Genomic DNA, 23,317 nt, shown 5'->3' with positions numbered 1-23,317 from the left:
TATTGTCTAAGTCTTCTGTGTTCAATTTGCATAATGTTGTCTTTCTAAACAAACCAAAACCTAGTTTGCCTTTAAAGAAATTCCAATGTCTGTATAAAAGAAATTATGGTTTTCCTAAGGATTCTTTTTTTTTTTTTTTTTTTGTTAACCTTCCGGGCACTTAAGGGGGTCTTAACATGCTCAAACTCTTGAAAATTTGCGCACACGTCGGAATCTGTGGCCATCAGGACGCCACAGAGGCTGGTACCGGGGTGTGGCAAGGGGACTCTACGGCGCCCCCTGGAATTTTGAGGGCCATATAGCACACATACTTGAACGTACACATATGAAACTCGGTACACATATAGAACTCATCGAGCTGAACAACTTTTGTACTCTGTCATGGGCTCCACGCAACAGGAAGTGAGATATTTAGGGCTGTGTAAAAAGCGCATGCTCTGGAATTTAATGTACTCCTCCCAGGACTTCCATAGGATTGTCACCAAACTCGGTCAGCATGATCTCAAGACATTGGGGATGCTAAATTGCGAGGGGATTTTTGATATCTTTGCCACGGTTTGGCCGTGGCAAGGCGACAAAGTTATGGCAAGAAATGAAAAACAGGAAGTGTCTAATAACTGTTGCACACATTGCCTGATTCTGATGAAACTTCACCAGTTTGTACGTTGTATGATGCCGATTCCATAAATGTGACTATTATGAGTCAAAGTTATAGCGCCACCAACTGGCAGCAGGAAGCGTGTCATTTACAAAATGCTTTGAAATCAGCCTCTTAATTTTACTTGATTTTCTTTAAACTTCATCAAAATCATGTCAAAACACGGCCGATAAGAATATGTAAAGGGGTCGATGATAAATCAATTGCTGTTGCCATGGCAACGTCTCAAACTTTAAAATTAGATTCCTGTCTTTTCGAGGCAGATAACATGCTTAGAATTTCATGAAACTCAACACACACATCAATATTAATGATAGTTAGACACTGGCGAAAGGTCATAAATGGGCGTGGAGCAGGCACTCTATAGCGCCATCTTTTGACAAAAGTTGGGGGGTTAGTTTTTCCTACAGTCAAACTCTGTACATATATTGTTCTCATCAATCTGGACAACTTTCTAAATTAAACTCATTAGCTAAGACCAACAGGAAGCCGGCTATTTTGATTTGAATGTGGATTTTTGGAAAAATCAGGCTGTAAACAAATTCACACTCCTACTAAGAACAACAAGCTGTTCACACCAAACTTTTTTAACATGAAGAGAAGATTCTGAAGATGTTAAATTGCGAGCGGATTTGGGATATCTTGAACGGTGTTGACGTGGTGATTTTTTTAAAGATGTAGTAAAAAACATAACCGTAATTTTTTTTATATCTTTAAAGTGCAGCATCCAAACTCTTTACAACTTTTTTCACACAGAGATCTAATCATTCTGAGCAAGTGCTGTTAATATAAATTTTATACAAGCTTCAATTAATTAAAGAAAATTAAAAAAAAAGAAATCAGAAACCTGCTGTCACTCTGGCTGAATGTCTCTTTGTGTGTGTGTTCTCAGAGTGAGTGAAGCTCAGTGCAGGGGGGAGGGGTGAGAGGGTGAGAGAGCTGTGACCCATGCTGCAGACCATCTTTGAGGAAGAAATGCACATATATGTAATGTAATTACATAAATATGTCTGATCTTTGAGAGTGATATTTTGAGAAAATATAAAGGGTCACTAAGTCTTTCATTGTTTGTATTTTGCAGTTGTTTTTTATTTATTTTTTACTGAACTGTACCATGAACTTGTCCTATTCAGTCACATAGCAAAAGATTAAGAAAAATACAACTTTTAAGCATGAGTGATTTATCTTCATTGATAGACAATATTTTCATAGTGTTATTTATTGAATATAAAATTATAATTAAAAATTTCAAGACAAACTGACAACAAAACAAACTTTGCTGTTATCTGTTCAAAACATCTGAAAACCATCATTTTAAGATCAGTTATATATATATATATATATATATATATATATATATATATATATATATATATATATCACCCCATTAAAATACTCAACTTGATTTTTAAAGATATTTTGAAAGAATGAAGCGTTTATAGAGCACTTTATTGTGTATTGCTGTACACCCACATGAACTGTGTTCATGTTAATTCACAGTACATAAACTAATGTTAAAAGATACTAATTTACCTTTAAACAATATATGAATACTTTTTTTAACTTAATATTAATTAACATTAATAAATGCTGTTTGCTATTGTTCATGTTAACTAATATAGTTAATGTTAACAAATGAAACTGGATGGCTAAATTGTATATATTGTGTGTATGTGTCTGTGTGTTGATTTTAAAGTGTAACCCTTTCAATTCTGTAAACTTTAAATCCAAACTGGCTGAGGGTTACTGTGAATGCATGTGCCAACTGGGCACCGTTTTCCTAATTGATTCTTAGTTATGTAGCGCTTAAGAGTGATGTCTTACAACAGAAGTCAACAGCAAAGCAATATCCACACAAAAATTGAACAGATAGGTAACGATGACATTTAAGCAGGATGTGGATGTAATGCAAGCAATAATAACATTTTGTTATCATCATGAATCATGTTCTTATCATCATCAGAAGAATATAGGGAAAATGTAGCATATTGGTTCACAGTTGGCATTATCTGAAGTCCTTGCAGGGGGTTAGGTTTATAGCAAACGACCTAGAGATTTAATGATATCAACATTATATTTGCTCAGTCTGATCTAGAGGCCTTAGAGATGTTAAATTGTGAAGATCTTGAGTTTTCATTAAAGGGCGTGTCCGTGGCGGCCTGACAAAGTTTGTTGTTTCTGCATAGACATAGAAGTTGTTATAACTCAACCATAAAATCTCCGATCTGCCTCGAAATTCACAGGTTTGGTAAGAGTCCTGGCCTGAAGACACCTAAAGGCCAATATTCAGATATTATAATAGCGCCACCTGTTGGCAGCAGGATATATCATATCTTTCACTAACTCAAACATACCAAAATCAATCTGCACCAAACTTCATATGTTTGATAATAGTGCTGGCCTGAACACATCTACATGCCAATAATCAGTTATAGGCATAGCACCACCATCTGGCAGCGGCAAGTTTGGCACATTTAAATGACTTATGACATATTTATTCTAGATTTACTGTATTAAAAGCATACTGCCCACCGTTTGCAGTTTTCCACCGGTCGGCGGTGAGCCCGTTTGCGAGGGCCCGATCATCGCTGCTCGCAGCTTTAATTAACTTTATTATTGTATGAGAGTGAAAACTAAGCTGTTGTAAGAGGTTAAGGGAATTCAGTCAGGATTGTTTTATGGAGGCAGCTGGAAATAGAAAAGAATATATATTACTTGTTGAACTAGGCCAGCTTGTATCTACACCTGGCAGTAGTAATTTGTTTTGGAGCTAGGGCTGTCACGATTCATCAGAGGCGGACAGTAGTGAAGTATTTTTACTCCGCTGTAAAAGTACACTTAAAGTGTCTGTACTTTATCACTTTTACTGCAATGTTTCATGTAAAATATCATTTAATACTTCAATTATAAATCTATCTTTAAAGTATTAAAGTTGAAACTGTCGACTGCAATTTGCCCGTGTCGAGTAACATCTGGGAACTCAGTGTCCACCATTTCATCAGATATGTGAGATAAATCGTTTAGAAACCAAAGGTAACACCTGAGAATACAAGAATTTCAAAATAAAAGCTCAAACCTTAAGTCTGCTTTTACACGTTTTGATGTCCACATATTTAAGAAACTTTAGAGGCTGTATAGCATTTCTGTCGTAAAATGGCCAAATATTAAAGTTTAAGTGAATATTTCAATTGTTTCGTCAATATTAAACAGATTAGATCTCGAAGTAAAAACAATCCTCAGGCCTTTGGCCTTCTCTTTAAGCATTTGTTGTAATGCATAATGTACATTAGTTGTATTGTTTATAACACGTGATGTATTTTAATAATTTTGTTCTAAAAAGCCATATGATTACTTGCTTTTGATACTTTATTTGAACTAATAGTTGCCTCATTTATGATATGATATATGCATTTTAAGCAATTTTCAACTGTATTGTTCGCTTATTCGTCTAAATTTTTATAACCAAAAAAAAAGGTATTATATTGATCCTAATTGTCAGAATAATCGCCCAATTACTCTATTATCGGAATATATGTTAGTGACAGCACTATTTCAGACTAGATGGACATGCATGGATGAAGCATCTTGTTATAAACTTAACCTATTATTCAAAGAGAAGTTACTACAACACATGCATCTTTCACTTCTGCTTTCGGTAGAATCTGTCATTCTATTTATTGCTAAAACAACTTCTTTTCTTTTTTTTTTTTTTTTTTACATTTGCCACCATTCTGGATTTTTTTTCCCTTTTTTTCTAGAGCTGATATTTGCAGAGAATTTTTAGTGAGTTTTAAGTTAAAACATTCTAGAAATGAGTCTAAAGGTGGCATGGCATAGTGTGTAGTAACAGCATCTACCAGCAGAGGCCATGCCTAACCTATCAATACTGTACAGGTCCTTTTCCAAAAATTGGCATATTGTGATAAAGTTCATTATTTTCTGTAATGTACTCATCTTTCATATATTTTAGATTCATTACACACAACTGAAGTAGTTCAAGCCTTTTATTGTTTTAATACTGATGATTTTGGCATACATGAAAACCCAAAATTCCTATCTCAAAAAATTAGCATATCATGGAAAAGGTTCTCTAAACGAGCTATTAACCTAATCATCTGAATCAACTAATTAACTCTAAACACCTGCAAAAGATTCCTGAGGCTTTTAAAAACTCCCAGCCTGGTTCATTACTCAAAACCGCAATCATGGGTAAGACTGCCGACCTGACTGCTGTCCAGAAGGCCATCATTGACACCCTCAAGCAAGAGGGTAAGACACAGAAAAAAATAGGCTGTTCCCAGAGTGCTGTATCAAGGCACCTCAGTGGGAAGTCTGTGGGAAGGAAAAAGTGTGGCAGAAAACGCTGCACAACGAGAAGAGGTGACCGGACCCTGAGGAAGATTGTGGAGAAGGACCGATTCCAGACCTTGGGGGACCTGCGGAATCAGTGGACTGAGTCTGGAGTAGAAACATCCAGAGCCACCGTGTACAGGCGCCAGGTCAAGCCACTTTTGAACCAGAAACAGCGGCAGAAGTGCCTGACCTGGGCTACAGACAAGCAGCACTGGACTGTTGCTCAGTGGTCCAAAGTACTTTTTTCGGATGAAAGCAAATTTTGCATGTCATTCGGAAATCAAGGTGCCAGAGTCTGGAGGAAGACTGGGGAGAGGGAAATGCCAAAATGCCTGAAGTCCAGTGTCAAGTACCCACAGTCAGTGATGGTCAGCTGCTGGTGTTGGTCCACTGTGTTTTATCAAGGGCAGGGTCAATGCAGCTAGCTATCAGGAGATTTTGGAGCACTTCATGCTTCCATCTGCTGAAAAGCTTGATGGAGATGAAGATTTCATTTTTCAGCACGACCTGGCACCTGCTCACAGTGCCAAAACCACTGGTAAATGGTTTACTGACCATGGTATTACTGTGCTCAATTGGCCTGCCAACTCTCCTGACCTGAACCCCATAGAGAATCTGTGGGATAAAGCAGTCATTTCTGCAAAAGGATTCCCGACCAAGTATTGAGTGCATAACTGAACATAATTATTTGAAGGTTGATTTTTTTTTGTATTAAAAACACTTCTTTTATTGGTCGGATGAAATGTGCTAATTTTTTGAGATAGGAATTTTGGGTTTTCATGAGCTGTATGCCAAAATCATCAATATTAAAACAATAAAAGGCTTGAACTACTTCAGTTGTGTATAATGAATCTAAAATATATGAAAGTCTAATGTTTATCAGTACATTACAGAAAATAATGAATAATGAATCACAATATGCTAATTTTTTGAAAAGGACTTGTATATATATATATATATATATATATATATATATATATATACAGTCAAGCCCAAAATTATTCATACCCCTGGCAAATTCTGACCTAAAGTTATTTTTATTTAACCAGCAAGTTTTTTTTTTTTTTTTTAATCAGAAATGACACAGGCGTCTCCCAGAAGATAATAAGACAATGTACAAGAGGCATCACTGTGGAAAAAATATTATTACTCATCTTTAATTTACATTTGAACAAAAAGTGGCATGTCCAAAATTATTCATACCCTTCTCAATAATCAATAAAAAAGACTTTATTGGCTATTACAGCAATCAAACACTTCCTATAATTGCTGACCAGCTTTTTTCATGTCTCCACTGGTATTTTTGCCCATTCATCTTTAGCGATGAGCTCCAGCTCTTTCAGGTTGGAGGGTCTCCTTGCCATCACCCTGATCTTTAGCTCCTTCCACAGATTCTCAATTGGATTTAAGTCAGGACTCTGGCTGGGCCACTGCAAAACGTTAATGTTTTTGTCTGCTAACCATTTCTTTACCACTTTTGCTGTGTGTTTTGGGTCGTTGTCGTGCTGAAATGTCCACTGGTGCCCAAGGCCAAGTTTCTCTGCAGACTGCCTGATGTTGTTGTTGAGAATGTTGAAGTATTGCATTGTATTTCATGGTGCCGTTTACTGTGATTAGGTTCCCTGGTCCACCAGCTGAAAAACACCCCCAAAACATTAGGTTCCCACCACCATGTTTGACAGTGGGGATGGTGTTCTTAGGGTTGAAGGCTTCTCCTTTTTTATGCCAAATGAAGGCCACATCATTGTGGCCAAACAATTCGATTTTTGTTTCATCGGACCATAAAACAGAAGACCAGAAGTCTTCTTCTTTGTCCAGATGAGCATTTGCAAAGGCCAAGCGGGCTTTTGTGTGCCTTATCTGGAGAAGTGGTGTCCTCCTTTGTCTGTGTCCGTGGAACCCAGCGGTGTGCAGTGTCTGTTAAATTGTCTGCCTTTAGATGTTGCCACCAGTAATTTTTTTTTTTTTACATTTACATTATTATTTTTTTTTACCTCTCTCACTATTCTCCTGGCCAGCACATGTGTCACTTTTGGCTTCTGACCACTTCCTCTGAGATTTTTCACAGTGCGGAACGTCGTGTATTTTTTAATAATACTTTGCAATGTAGCCACTGGAACTACAGAACATTTAGATATGGTCTTATAGCCCTTCCTTGACTTGTGAGCAGCCGCAATGCGCAGCCGCAGGTCCTCAGTGAGCTCCTTTGTCTTAGCCATGACTGTCCACAAACCAACAGCAGAGAGCTTCTGTTTTTCACCTGTTGAGTTGATTAAAACAGCTGTTTCCAATGAATCAGGGTAATTAGGATGCTTTAGAACAGCTTTGACTATTTGGAATGGTATAGAACTTTGGATTTTCCCATAGACTGTGACAGTTTGCAAAGGGTATGAATAATTTTGGACATGCCACTTTTTGTTGAAATGTAAATAAAAGCTGAGAGTTATTCCTGTACTTCGTCTTATTATATTTTGGGAGAAGTCTGTTTCTCTATATGTTTTGAATTCCTTTACTGCTGTTGCTAGAGATGAACTTAGTGCCGAATTTGACACCACTAACACAGAGTCTATATTTATTGAAATTCCATCTTATCAGCAATTTAATGGAAAGAGCATTCTGATTGGATGCATCTATAGACCACCAGATTCAGACCACAACACATTTATTTATGCACTCCAGTCCACACTTGAGTTAATAACCAAAGAAAGCAAACTATGTTTTTAACTCGGTGATTTCAATATTGATTTACTCAAATGTGATCTAACACAAACAGTTGATTTCTTAAATGCACTATTCTTTTAATTATTTCCCTCTTATTACTAAACCTTCCAGAATCACATCCTCATCTGCTACTCTCATTGATAACATTTTGATTAACTCTTATAATTTTGAGGTCATTTCACTTCCTGACGTGTGATGTCTCTGACCATTTTCCTGTCTTCCAGTTTATCCACTCCTGCCATCCTATGTCTAGCTATCCTAAGGATGGGCCAAATAAATATCGTAAAAATTCTCTAGAAACAGCATTGATCATTTTAAGTCTGCCGTTGGCAATATTATATGGGATGAGGTACTTGTGTCACAAGACGTTAACAGTGCGTACAGTTTATTGCAGCCCCTGTAGTGATGAACAGTAAGAAGGGGGTTCTCTCCAACCCTGTTGATATTGCTAATGGCTTTAATGATTTCTTTATATCGGTTGGTCCTGAACTAGCATCTTGCATTAATGGCTGTGATATAGACCCCAGTTCTTTAATCAAAAGTCAGTATCCTTCACTCCAAAATGTTACTGTACAAGAGGTTCGTAATATTATTTTATCACTTAAAAATGCAGCCCATGGTCATGATGGCATTAAAAGTGTTCTTATTAAAGAGACAATAGACTATATCATTAAACCTCTTACTCATATTCTCTCATTGTCTCTTAAAACTGGAATTGTCCCTCAGGATTTGAAAATTGCGAAAGTTATACCAATTTTCAAGACCGGTGACTCCAAGGAATTTAGTAGGCTAATATCAATTCTCCCGTGTATATCGAAAATCTTGGAAAAACTTGTCTTTTCTAGATTTCTTAATTACTTGGATGCCAATAATATTTTATACAAACATCAATATGGTTTTCGGAAGCGACACTCTACTGAGCATGCTCTCATTCAACTTGTGAACTACATTTCTTCGCTCTTGACAATAAAAAAAATTGCTCTTGGAGTCTTTCTGGACCTGAGTAAGGCATTCGATACGATCAGTAACAATATTTTGATTGCAAAACTCGGCAGATACGGAGTGCAGGATGCTGCCCTGAGATGGTTTAGAAGCTATTTAGCTAACAGAGAGCAATATGTATACCTGGAAGGCTATACCTCCATTATGTCACAAATTATGATTGGTGTTCCTCAAGGATCAATATTGGGGCCTCTTCTATTTTTAATTTATATTAATGACATGGCCACGACATGTACCAAACTCCTCCCTGTACTATTTGCAGATGATACAAACCTTGTAGCTTCTCACCAAGACTAATATTTTAATTAAAACTGTCAATGAGGAACTATCTTCCATTGTGGAAGGGTTTCAGTGGAACAAACTTACCCTCAATATAAAAAAAGTAACTTCATGATTTTTTGTAATACTAACAAACATTACCCAATAGCATTATCTAAAATATTTATTAATAACACTGAAATTGAATTGGTTCAGCATACTAAATTTTAGGAGTCATTATTGATAGTGGTCTTAAATGGTCTGACCATATCAACTTCGTATCTAAGAGGTCTGCTAAAATGCTGGGTATATTGGGGAAGGTTTGTCCTTTAATTCACTCCTCAGCTTATTTAACCTTATATTATAGTTTTTTGTTCCCATTTATTAATTATTGCAACATTGTCTGGGCAGCTACCTATACTACTTACCTGAAGAAATTAACAGTCATACAGAAGAAATATCTCAAATTTATTTCCCATTCAAATAGATATGCACCTTCAGTACCCCTTTATAATAAATTCAAAGTTCTCCCTATTGACAAGGTAAATATTTATCAAACATGTTTATTTATGCATAAGTTTATATATAGGAAACAAGATCTTCCAGATACTTTTCAGAATTTGTTTATCCCCACCTCACATGTACACTCATATCAAACTAGACACAGTAACAACACCTTACTCTTACCCTACACACGAACTGTAAGACATCAATTTAATATTTCTTTTAGAGGTCCAAAGCTCTGGAATGAATTAAGTCCATCTTTGCGTTCAATGTCCTCTTATTCTGCTTTCAAAAAATGAAGAGACTTATATTGCCAGCCTGAAGCCGTTATGTACTCCTTTCTTGGTATTATTAATCCTTCTGATTGTTGGTTGCTTGCTCTTTCTGCATTTTACCTGGATTGATAATTTTTTTGTTATTGATTTTGTTGTTTATGCTCTTGCTTTGTTTCGTTTGTTGTTTGTTTTTTATTGTGTGTTTAGCCTGCATGTCATGAATTAATATGAATAGGAGTGGAACTCTGTACAAGCCTAGAGTGGCTTCGTTCCCTCCTTGCACAGATCTGTACGTGTACTTAACTTGTGCTAAACAAAAAATAAAAATAAAGTCTGTGTCATTTCCGGTCAAAAAAAAAAAAAAACTTGCTGGTTGAATAAAAGTAACTTTAAGTCAGAATTTGCCAGGGGTATGAATAATTTCGGGCTTGACTTTATATATATATATATATATATATATATATATATATATATATATATAGTTAGAACACCCTATTAAATTCCAATTTATTTGGTATTTTCAATTGGGAAGTGACTGTCCCGAACCCTAACCCATAAATTTAAATTTATAAAAATTATATTTAAATAATTGTAGCATTTTATTCTGTTGTTGTTTTTAAAATATCTTTTTATTTTTTATTCTTTTATATTTTCTTTGTAAAGTATGAAACTTTATGTACAGTGTAGGTTTTGGTCAATTGGCTGCGACTGACTTTAACTACACCCCTACATTTATGATCAGGAAATATTTATTAATCACTTTCTCTTAGCTTCATGGTGAGTTCAAAAGTATGAAAAATCTGTGTGTAACTTTAAAGAATGCCATTACCGCACACAACATTTTTCTATAATTAAACACTTTTTTGGGGGTGTTATTCCATAACATTTAGTTTTTATACGTGTACAACTGTTCAGAACTGTGCTAGCTAACCATGTGCTGATTAGCATCTTTGAGCTAGGTTCAAAAGTATCTAAAATCGTCACGAAGAAACAGTCACGACCAAAACATGTCATCATTGTTTTGGTAGTGACAAAGGGGAACACATTCTCCTTTATTTTGGATAAATAAACCACATTTTAATACAGTTATGCATTTTTTTTTTATATATATATATATTTTAGTAGTGTTTTGGTATGTGGGTTAAAATTCTATTATGTGATGTGGACACTACCAAAACATTACTTTCACGACCGAAACATGGGATGATTTGTCAAAAATAAAGTATACTGAATTATCAAATAAGATGTTATGATAGAGTTTGGTTCAATGTATATTCAAATGGATGAATCCTTAAGTTTGAAATCAGTATGATCAACATTTTGAAGAAAAATTAGATTCAAAATACAACAAATCTCGTAAATCACAACCTCGTAAATCGTAAAACACTTTTTGAATTTCGCGGTTTATGTAAATCCACGTGGGGTTCAGAGTACAATTTTTATCCACATTATTTTCACACTTGTCTAGTACAAATATATCGCTTTGTTTCATATTTACAGTGTATACGTTTTCCGTTATTTACCTCAAAAGAAAGGAAGTGAAACGTGACAACATGCCCCGTAGGTGGGGTACATTGTAACATCTGAGGGGCACGTTGTAACACGACCATATGGCAGCTTAAAATGTTACCTGATTGAATGAAAAAAATATGCACAACAAACTAAAATATTTTGTCAGTAAAATACATGTGTTAACTTTTTCAAATGAAGTAATGACGTTTTTTTTTTTTTTAAATAAAAATGATCTAATTTTGGAGTTTGACAACGAACACATCGCAACAATGCTTTGAACGGTCCTGGGGTCCGTTCTTCGTACCTCGCTTACTACATCCAAGATGACACATCCAAGATCAAATCATCGCGCTAACTATGAGCTCGCTATTCCGGTTCTCCGAACGCACCTGTTGTTGATGATTAGTATAGCTGGATGAAGTTATTTGAGATCACTGGGTGGCTTAAAAGGGGCTACGTATCGATAGTAGAAACATTGATCGGCAACGCTTTGATTGGTCGGCGAACATGACGAAGGAGCGCGCTCAGTATTTTTCTGCAGCAGAGCAAGAACTCTTGATTGAGGGATTTCAGGAGTTTCAGAGTTTATTTAAAACGCAAGGGAACACTGCAAAGGCTGGAAAAGCAAGGAGAGAGGGCTGGCAAAAAGTAGTGAACACATTAAATGCATTAATGCTGCCCATGTTACATGTTTTTTCCTTGATATGTTATTTTATTTATATTTTTATTTTTTTATACACTACCGTTCAAAAGTTTGGGGTCAGTAAGACTTGTAATAGTCTTTAAAGAAGTCTCTTATACTCATCAAGGCTGCATTTATTTGATTAAAAATACAGAAAAAACAGTAATATTGCAAAATGTTTTTACAATATAAAATAATGTTGTTTTTTTTATTATTATTATTTTAACATACTTTAAAATAGAATTTATTCCTGTGATGAAAAGCTGAATTTTTATCAGCTGTTACTCCAGTCTTAAGTGTCACATGATCCTTCAGAAATCGCTGATTTATTATTAGAATGATCAATGTTGGATAATATCAACAGTTGTGCTGCCAAATATTTTTTGGAACCTGTGATATATATATATAATAATGTAAATTATTTATTATTAACTTTTAATATATATATATTTTTTTTGCTCCAGAGCAGGTTTAAGTTTGCGCACCTGTTGCTATGACAGCAAGTCCCGGATGAGCTTCGAAGAACCGAGCGATCCAAGATCACGCAAAATCGTCAACAATCAAATCCAGCTAACTTAGTTAGCGACATACGAAGAACGGACCCCTGATCGTAACATACAGCCGTACAGTAGTTCAAAAACAATGTGGACAAACAGATGAAACACATTTAGACATTCAGAAAAAACACTCCCCTCCCTCATAGACAGCTCTCATAGAACACGACACACATAAACGAGCCAAAATGCTTTACATTTCTTAAAATAATAACATCTGAACATTAAACATTGATTGTCAGCCTTTATTCACCTGTTTCTCGTGGTTTCTTATCAAAATCCTTAGAAGTTAATAGTGTAAATTCAATTGCACCGCTAGTGTCATAGATAAAATAGCATAGTTTAAAGGGATAGTTCACCCAAAAATGACAATTTGATCCAAATTACACCCTGCGGTCAATTTATCATCACGAGCCGCAGGGTGTAATTTGGATTTGTCTGTGCATGTTTTTGTTTACTTTTAAAGGTTTGATGCCCATCCACGTCCATGATAAGGCTGGCAGACTGCACGGGTTTTCATTAAAAATCTTTGTTTGTGTTTTTCTGAGGAAACACAGTCACCTACATCTTGGATGCCCTGGGGGTAAGCAGATAAACTTCAAATTTTCATTTTTGGGTGAACTATCCCTTTAATAACAGCAGGGCATATTGTAACACAGTGTTACAATGTTCCCCATCTGCGCGACTGGAGATTAAAACAGGTTAGTGTCTTCTGCTGGTTTGCGAAGCATTAATAAACTATCTAAACTGATAAATAACAAATTGGAGATTAAAATAATATCAGTTTTGTCTAATTTTAAATGAATACTAAAAACTGAAATGAAAAGTTTACAGAAATGTACTTTTACTATGGTAAAATAAATATTCAGCGATATCTTCAAAATGCTTTTGAATTTTGGCGCTCTTTTTTCTCTGCATAGTGTTGCTATGGCAACTAGTAAATACTAGTGTGTGTGCAAATATTTGAACCACTTGTGTTACAATTAACCCCGTGTTAGGTTGTGCCCCCCTCACCCCTATATATATATATATATATATATAATTATTATTATTATTGTTTTTTTTTAATTATTAAATTATATATAACTGTTTCAGTAGTGACAAATTTGGGGAGAGGAAAAACACTAAATGAGAATTAACTGCATAATTACGAGAAAATGTATACCTTATACAATTTGGATACACACAAAATGAGTGGGAAAAGACAGTATGAAATTTTCCAAATAAAAAGATCAAGTGACAACAGATCAAGTATTTTTCTTATTTTTTTATTTAAATCAAAATAATAAAACCTGAGGAAATCCAGGCAAATGAAACACCAGGAAAACCCTGAGGGCACACAATGGTGTACATTTATGTTCTGATGTGTTTTTTCAGGTGAAACACCAAACATATGCAACAGACATTCATTTGGCATGTAGTCGGTCTTTGCCATTAAAGAATCAACAATGTTTGTTGAGATCTAAAGCTCAGAAATGAGAGATTTTGCCATGGTTTTGCCCGGGCTCATATATACTACATTTTCTTAAAAAAAAAAAAAAAAAAAAAAAAAAAAAGTAGAAAGTACCATATGTACAATAAAGAACTTTAAAAAACTGACAAAAAATGTTTTGTATTTTTTTTTTGTTTTCTGGTAAACATGTAACAAATACTTTTAAACAAAAGAATAAGACACCCCTTGGGTGTTTAGCTGATTTAAAAGCCCTGTAATCTGGTGAATATGTAATGTCCGCTGATCGTGGGGTAAGCAGCAACATCCCAACAGATAAAATAGAGACGTCTCCACAGGAGGTAGATGAAAGACTCAAATGTCCATCTCAAACTGGTTGTCATCAGCTAAAAAAAGAGAGAAAGAAATTAGAGGTTGATTAGAGTGTTTCTTTGAGGTATTGTATGAAAGCCCATCTCCACCATGAAATAAAGTAATTGCAATTTCTCACAATTTTGACTTTTCTTGCAATTCTGCCTATATTTCTCTGAATTCTGAGTTTACATCTAGCAATTGATTTGTTAGCTAATTTAATTTCACAATTATAACTTATAATCACCATTATAATTACCTTGCAACAATGAGTTTACATCTCACAATTCTGTTTTTATAAAATAATAAAAAATTAACCTTTTTCCTCACAACTCCAAATTTTCCCCTAGTAATTGCAAGTTTGTCACTATTATGAGTTTTTCTTGCAATTCTGAATGTATATCTCTGAATTATGAATTTATACATCACAGTTCTGTAATTGATCTCAATTCTGATTTTTTTTTTATTCTAAGTTTCTTGCAGTTCTGACTTTATTTTTGTTTATGTCTCACGGTTCTGTTTTTATACAAAAATATTAAATAATGAATGTTTTCCTTGAAATTGTGAGTTTATATCTTACAATTCTGACTTCATTTCTCTGAATTTTAAGTTTCAATCTTTCGCTTTGACCAAAAAAAAGTGACTATTATTTTAAAATGTTAAAATCTTTCCTTGCAAAAGTTTATATTTCGTAATTTTAAGTTTATTTCTCTGAATACTGAGTTTACGTCTCACGGTTCTGTTTTTATAAAAAAATAAATTAATTAATGAAAACAATATGCAACTTCTCTCTCACAACTCCAACTTTTTTCTTAGTAATTACTTTTGTTGAAAGTTGCAGAATTACATCTCTTAATTCTGACTTTATATATCGTAGTTCTGTAATTGTAATTTTAATCTCACAATAAAATTTTTTTCCTTGCAATTAAGTTTATATCTTGCAATTCTGACTTTTTTTTCTGAATTGAGTTTACATCTCACAATTCTGTTATTAGAAATAAAAAATGTAAAGGCAACTCCAACTTTTTCCCTAGCAATTACAAGTTTATAGCGCAATTCTTACATAAAAAAAGGAAATTGCTAATTTTCTTCCACACAACTCCAACGGTTTCTGTAGTAATTGCAAATTTATATCAATTATTAATTTGTAATGCAATTCTGACTTCATATCTCAGAATTTATCACAATTCTGTAAATGTGACTTCTCACAATTCAGACTTTCTTCCTTGCAGTTTATATCCTGCAACTCCGACTTTGATTCTCTGAATATATGAGATATTACATTATGTAATTGCAAAACTTTTTATCTCATAATTCTGACTTTATTCCTCACAATTTCAAGTTTATATCACAGTCCTGAGTTTCTCTTGGAGAAAAAAATAATAAAACATAAAATCAGAATGACTCAAAAAAAAAAAAGTAAAGACCAGGACAGGAAATACCAAAATAAATTTTTTCAGGAGAAACCTGAGGGCTTATAATTTCCTGGAAATTCGCAGAACAGGTTTTCATTCTCTCTTTTTTTCTGGAGCAGACATTAATTTTACCTGCCAGATCTTTCTCCTCTTCCAGCTCCTCTTTGAGCTCCTGCAGTTTGGACACTGGATGGTGTGAAGGAACGGTCACCCCAGGAATCTGGGGCAAACAACAGGGTGGGGTCCGGGCAATAGGAGAGTTCCTGCAATCCAAGAGGAACTTTCTGTCATAAATGATCCGAGTTCCTGGAGGAGGGATAGAACGCATGTTAAAGCACCCAATCAGATGGCTAGAAAAACATATTTACATTCTGGGCTGCAGGGTACAATGTGTAAGGAAAAAAAAACTTTGGATTCCAGCCAAAAGTTTTAACACTCAGACAATAACAGACCATAAACTTTGACTCTAAAGAGGACTTCAAACTGAGTGATCAGCAATTCTAATCTAATCAACAACACAAAAGAAAGATATCAAAGAACTTGATGTGCCACTTAACACGTCCACACTATCAGATTATAAACGAAGACTGAAACATTTTTACGTTTTGCATGTGAAAAGAAGCACTCAATCCCCCACAATGAAAAAACGGGGTGAACTGAATTGCAGCACTCAGCACCTCCCATTTTAGTTCTGGGAAATTTGAGCACATCTGCACGTGAGCATGCAGAGCTGAGACACGAAGGCACCGCTATGTAGCTGAACATGTTGAGAACACACTTGTGGAGCTTAACTAGCCCTGTTTAGGTGCTATCTGTAGTCTGACATGTGCTAAACATACTGCCATCTCTGTTGTAGCTGAAGCTATACTGTAAATGACAGTCCTACCAGCGGCTGAAAAACATGTTATGCAACCTTTGCAATGTAGTTCAGTGTGTTCTGGACAAAAGAGGGCTGAGAGAGAAGGGGGAAGGGCAGGGTGTGGATGGAGGTGGTGACAGGGGTTGGGCGAACAGCGGTCTCCAACTGTGAGCTGCTCTGGTCAGAGGAATGCAGGGAGATCAACCCCATGCTTTTTGCAGGACTTTGTTCTGCTGAAACATTTTGTTCCCTGATTGCTCTTCAGCTTCTTAGAACTCGAGGAAGTGGAAGTTAAACGCAGGACAATTACATATAGCCCAAGTGGGCAATTTGTTTAGATTAATGCATACATTTTCACTCCCAGTTACCACAAAATGAACTGAAAAAGAAATAAATAATAACAAAAACAACAAATTGTGACATTGTGTTAGTGTTTTTTACAGTATAAACAGTACAACAAATACTACCTGTGAAGTAGTTCAACCTAAAATCAATAGATAAAATGTGAAAAAAAAAAAAAAATTATTTGCAACTTTTTATCTCATAATTCTGACAGTTTTTCCTTACCATTTCAAGTTTATATTATTATTTTGAGGAAAAAGAAAAAATAAATTGTGAAATATAAACTCAGAATTGCAAGGCAAAATAGTCAAGGCCATAACATGATATACCAAAAATAGCAGTAATAAAAATAATAATACCTATAAAGAAATATGAGATAAAAAGCAGCAATTACATTTTTATTTTCATTTTTTTGTTGATTTTAGGGTAAAATAAATTCATACATAGTATTTGTTGTACTGTTTATTTAAATAAAAACTAAATAAATTAACACAATGTCACAGTTAGGCAATTAATAATAACAATAGTTATTGTTGTTCTTATTAGCATTAGTCGAAATTATGCAAATAATAGTTTATTTTTGTTTGCATAACTGTGACATTGTTTTATTTAAATTTTAGTAATAATAATAATAAGCGTCACAATTCTGCAAATAATAATAATAATAGTTATTGTTGTTTGCATAACAGTGACATTGTGTTTTTTATTTAAATTATAATATTTGTCACAATTATGCATATAATAATAAAAATAATAATAGTTATTATTGTTGTTTTTTATTTAAATTATAATATTTGTCACAGTTATGCATAATAATAAAAAATAATAACAGTTATTGTTGTTATTTGCATATCTGTGACATTTTTTTTATTTAAATATTAAAAATAATATGATTATTGTGTCATAATTATGCAAATAATAATAATAGTTATTATTATTATTGTTATTATTATCATTTGCATAATTGTGACATTGTGTTTTTGTATTATTTAAATAAACATACATATCAATTATTTCACCATAAAGCCAACAGATCAAATGTGAACTTTATATTTTGCATAAAGAAAATTAAGCCTATTTCCGGACTATTTATTATTATTATTATTATTGGCAGTGACAAAATGTTGAAATATTTGTCATTTAAATAAACAGTACTACAAATACTACCTAAAAAAAAAAAACACAAAAAAGTACAATTATATTTGGTATAAAGAAAATTAAGGGTATTTCTTGGACCATTTGTTTATTATTATTATTATTGCCATAATTGTAACACAATATATTTGTTATTTAAATACAAAAAAGTATTTGTACTATAAATTCAGTCTTGTGGTGCATGAATTATTTCACCAAAAAAAAAAAGAAACCCATTACTGGAACATTATTAAATGTATTACTTATTGTAATTATATACACATATATACGCATATACACACACATATATATTTTAGTAGTGACTTGTTTAGCAAGATTTTTGTGGGTTTCAGTGGATACTTAAAGGGTCTTAGAGAACATGCAAGATTTAACATGTAAGATTTTTTCTTTAATGCTTATTGAATGTTTTTTTTTTTTTTTTTTTTTGGTTGTGGGATAGCAGTTTGCACAAATTCTGTCGAATGCCCCATCTATAAATATGATCTGATCTGTTATTTTGCTTTCTCCCCTGAGGGAACCATCCGTGATACAGTGGCCCCGCTGAACCTGATCACACAGAGGTCTGTTATTCCTGAAATCCATAACAGCTGTGAAGGAGGAGGGGTGTTTCTAAGAATTGCCTCCTCCTCTGCATGTGCTACAGTTACAGCCACATGCGAAAGATAGTCAAGCGAGGGACAAAGGAGATTGAGAAACATGTGGGGTGGAGGCTCCTGCCCATCAAGTAAAGGGGTCAAGTATTTGTTTTTCACAAGATTAGGTTAAACTCAATGCCCAGTATCATATGGGAGAAACAAGTCGCAAATCAGATAACCAGACACTGTTACATAACAACAAGCATGGCAGTTGGGCTATCTCACTGCAGACGGTCTGCCATAAATGATTAACTTGTTGTTCATAACAAACGTCTGTGTAACTACAGTGAGGCATTTCACAGACACGATATCTCAGATCATTATGATTTAGTAACATAAGCAGAGGTTTTACTTTGAATGTACTTTGGCTTAATGCTTAAATGTGTAGAAAGTATTGCATCAGACTTTCATATTGCTTAAAATAGTTTGAGTTTTTGCACATGGTGAGTTGAAACACTATTAGTTTAACCAATGAGTTAAGTGGTTAAATCACAATCATATATGATTATATATCATTTTTGACGATCATATCACTCTCATGCAAAAATATAAAAGATTTACAGGACAAAAATAATGCTCAAGCAAAAATGTGACCCTGGACCACAAAACCAATGGTTATATTTGTATACAAATACACTGCATAGGTCACAATTATTGATTTATTTTATGCCAAAATCATTAGGGTATTAAGTAAAGATCATGTTTCATTAAGATTTTCTCAATATTTTGATATAGTCATATTCTAACAAACCATACATCAATGAAATCTTGTTTATTCATTGTATTGTATAAATCTCTCACCCTTATCACTGGTTTTGTAAACCAGGGTCACAAATAGTTGGTTTTTAATTTATTTTACACACACTGCTGAAAGAAAACCTAGCTTAACCAGCCCAAAATGGCTTGCTCTTCTTAGTTCAGCCTGGAGAAGATGGTTTTAGCTGGTTTAAGTTGGTCTCACAAACTGTTGACAAGTGCACAGAACACACTTAAAACCACCAAACAGACCATGCTGGGAGACCAGCCAACTAACCTACAAACTATATAGGCATAAAACACAGTCTTACCCCCTGGTGTGGTGGAGAAGAGTGTTCCTCCAGGGGTCTGACTGTAGCAGTCTGGGAGTTGGGACCAGTCTTTGATTTGCAGGACACGCGTGGGAATGGGGCAGCTCTTGCTCTGCTGCGTGTTGGCGGACATCGTGGGTGAAATGCGTTCAAAACTCTGTGCCACTGAACACGGTGATATGTAGAGGCTCAGAAGAGTTGCTTCTGTCCAACACTCGTCTGTATGAAATGTTTGGTTACGATCAAACTTGGCTCAACAAAGTTTTAAAAACATAAAAAAGCGGCGAAGATATTTTTAGCGTGTTGCAGACAGCGCTGGTCTCGTGATACTCGCTGAAGAGAGGCTGTCTTTCTGGCTGTCTGTCCGCAGCGGTGGAGCGCAACGCTGGGGGTGAGGGGGTATTTAACAACAGCTCAGAGTCAGACTACGTGACTCACATCATGTGATAAAGGACACTCGAGCAACAACAAAAACAGGGGGTGTAACATGCAGGGTTGCCAGATCTTTCAGGGAAATAGATTTGTTTTTGCAAATCGTCTGCCAAGGATTTGACTTTCCAAGACACTCAATTAAATATAGAAGCCAAGTTCCTCCACATAATACATAAACAAACAAAAAGTTTAAGTTATTAGATAAAAAGTATAAAGGGTTTGCACTTAAGTCACGATTTGGTCAGTTATCACTATCAGAATGCATGGCCATATTGGTGATACTCGGATTGCACAGTTAAGGTACTGAATACATTGTTCTGCTAATTTATGCTACCTGAACTAGGGTGACCATATTCTGAGAATCCAAAAAGAGGACTGACAGGTACCCAGGGCTGGACTGGGGTTAAAATTCGGCCCTGGACAAATTCAGCCCATCCAGCCCACAAGTTCCACATGAAAGTTTTCTTGGGTTTCCTGGTGAAAAAACCCCCAGCTAAAACCAGCCTGTGCTGGTTGGGTGGTTTTAGCTGGTCAGCAGGCTGGTTTTAGAAGGGTTTTGACCACTTTTCCAGCTTGGCCAGGCTGGTCTTAGCTGGTCAGGTTTGGAAACCACCAACTAAAAGACCAGCTAAAACCAGCTACTTCCAGCCTCAACTGGCCAACCAACCAAGGCTGGTTTAAGCTGTTTATTTCAGCAGGGTTATAGGGTCTTTAATTGGAGTACATGAATGAATAAAACAGGATTTAAACAAATAATGATAAATACTGCTGAATTCAACAAACTTAATTACATTTTTGTCACAGAGAAATGCATGCAGTAAAGCATTGATTTTGAGCTAGAATGCAGGAAATTTGTTGCTAATAAATTATGTAATAAAAAAACATTCATTAATAAAAATCATCACCCTCATGTCGTTCCAAAACTGTATGGCTTACTTTCTTCTGTGGAACACAAAAGATATTTTGTATAATGTAACCAAACATATTTGGTTACCCTTGATTTCTACTCTATAGACACAAAAGTTTTGAATTTCTCAAAGTATCTACCTTTGTTACACAGAAGAAAAAAGTTCATACAGGATTGAAATTATTGAAATTACATGATGTTGAGTAAATGATGACAATTTTTATTTTTGGGTAAACTGTCCCTTTAAGAACTTTATTATGTATAGTAAACACCTAATTTATATAAGACCCATATTTAATTCTTTAATCAGGCTCTTATTGAATTAACATTTTACTCCAATTAAAACGAATTACAACTAAAAATTAAAAGAAATTATTGATCAGAATATTAGTAGTAAGACGGTGGTCACAAGAAAACATTAGTTATATGGTTTTTAAAATTAAATAGTAATTATAAACTATGAAATTTGTAATAATTTTGTTTTGAAAGTAATTATTTATTGGCATTTTCCACTTTACTTCATCATGCAGTATCCAGTGTCGTGGCTGTTTTCAGCCAGCCCAGCAGAACTTACAGATCCTTTAATGTTCTCATATCACATGACTGTATAACATAGGCCTAATTCTGTGTGTTATCTGAATGGATCAAGCAACTTACACTGTTTATCACTGTACATCGTGGCAGAAGCGCAGCGCGCGTTCGTCAGCACTGTGCGGGTGATTGATCCCACCGCTTCACACTTTTCGGCTATTTGCGGTTTTGAATGCGCTATAATTTAAAATAGCGCCTAATATGGGGGAGGTCTCCCTCGCTTCGGTGATCGGCCCACTGGGAATGTCCCGGTGCTCCCGATGGCCAGTTCATACCTGCAGGTACCTCAGAATAATGCCGGTGGGCAGTGGCTGCATTTAAAGTGTTGAATTAATGAGGTAAAAAAAAAAAAAAAAAACCAGACATTTTATGATATTTTACAAAATCCCCCCGGACATAATTTTATAGCCAAAAAGGAGGACATGTCCGGGTAAAAGAGGACGTATGGTCACCCTAACTAAACAAACTAAAGTTAATAGGTGGTAAAGATACGTACGAGCAGTAATAATTAAGATGCTGATAATCTTAATAGCCTAATATTTAATCTACCTGATCGTATATTATAAGAACAAACACAAATTTTGTCAGTATTCTTTCCCTGGAAATCCTGGTTCAGTTTGGCAAACCATAAACACCTTTTGTTCCTCAGACAGTTTTTTTGCACTCTTCTAGATTTGTTATAACTTTTGGCAGTCTAGTAGGCTACTCCAAATGTTTTTCCAAGTCCGACTGATTAGTACAGCCCAAAACATGACAATAATTGACCATTTTCAGCGGCAATAATCAGCAAAATATGTGAGTTTTATTCGGTTCAGAGGCATATGCTTGGTGACGCCAGTATGGCTGAGTGAAACACTATAAGAAAAAATACTATAAGATAAAAATAGGAATGATGAGATACTGGGTAAAATACTTGAAATACTAAGTCATAATTTTGACTTTATTTTCTTGTGTGTCGGAAACATGCTTTTATAACTGTAGATTACAACATTAAATAATAAAAAATACAAATAGACTTTTTCAACAAACGCTTAGTAAAAGGAGAGTATTATTATGTTTTGTGTTATTAATATTTTGAAACACGGTCTAAACACATTTTTAAACACACAACATTAATAATAGGGTTGTAAATGCAGCCTTTGTATTATATATTATATAGTTTTCAGAATATGAAAAATTATTGATCTTGTTGAGTGAGATGCCAGGTAAATATGACATATGCAGAGTAGAGTGGATAGATTACTTACAAATTGTAATCTGTTTCTGATTCCAAATTACATAAAAATAATTGTAGTAGTAACGAAATTCATACACATTATTGGTAATACGGTAATTAGATTACTTTAAGATTACTTTTGACCTAACCCATTATTTACATTGATTTAAATCAGATAATCTTATTAATATAAAAATACAAAGAACAGAAAATATATTTCATTTGCTACAACATGAATTGCATTAAACATTATATTATGTAAAGGTTTCCCAAACTGGTGTTTGTGAAGAAACAGCAAGGGGTTTATTAGTTTAGTGAAAAACTAATAATAAACTAAGTCATAAGAAATGTCAAATTAAAATAATTTCAAAATTAATC

General features: G+C 34.5%; 1 protein-coding gene across 1 annotated transcript; it reads right to left on the bottom strand.

The window, feature by feature from the left end:
• Positions 1-13,766: 13,766 nt before the first annotated feature.
• On the bottom strand, positions 13,767-20,192 carry LOC141288493 (eukaryotic translation initiation factor 4E-binding protein 3-like). Its single transcript, XM_073820650.1, has 3 exons — positions 19,794-20,192; positions 15,868-16,041; positions 13,767-14,355 (listed from the first exon to the last, which is right to left on the bottom strand). The coding sequence occupies exons 1-3, from the start codon at positions 19,924-19,926 to the stop codon at positions 14,324-14,326; spliced, it is 339 nt and encodes a 112-aa protein (XP_073676751.1). The 5' UTR covers positions 19,927-20,192; the 3' UTR covers positions 13,767-14,323.
• Positions 20,193-23,317: the final 3,125 nt, after the last annotated feature.

This window comes from Garra rufa, chromosome 16 (assembly GCF_049309525.1).
Source record: "Garra rufa chromosome 16, GarRuf1.0, whole genome shotgun sequence".
Lineage (NCBI taxonomy): Eukaryota > Metazoa > Chordata > Actinopteri > Cypriniformes > Cyprinidae > Garra > Garra rufa.
The sequence above is the reverse complement of the archived record's forward strand: the minus strand, read 5'-3'. Positions and strand labels throughout refer to the sequence as shown.

Excerpts from the sequence above, each read along its gene's own strand:
- LOC141288493 (XM_073820650.1), bottom strand. The coding sequence starts at position 19,926 with ATGTCCGCCAACACGCAGCAGAGCAAGAGCTGCCCCATTCCCACGCGT. Across the intron at positions 16,042-19,793 it reads CTTCTCCACCACACCAGGGG|GAACTCGGATCATTTATGAC; the intron begins GTAAGACTGTGT and ends TCCCTCCTCCAG. Across the intron at positions 14,356-15,867 it reads AGAGGAGAAAGATCTGGCAG|CTGATGACAACCAGTTTGAG; the intron begins GTAAAATTAATG and ends CTCTTTTTTTAG.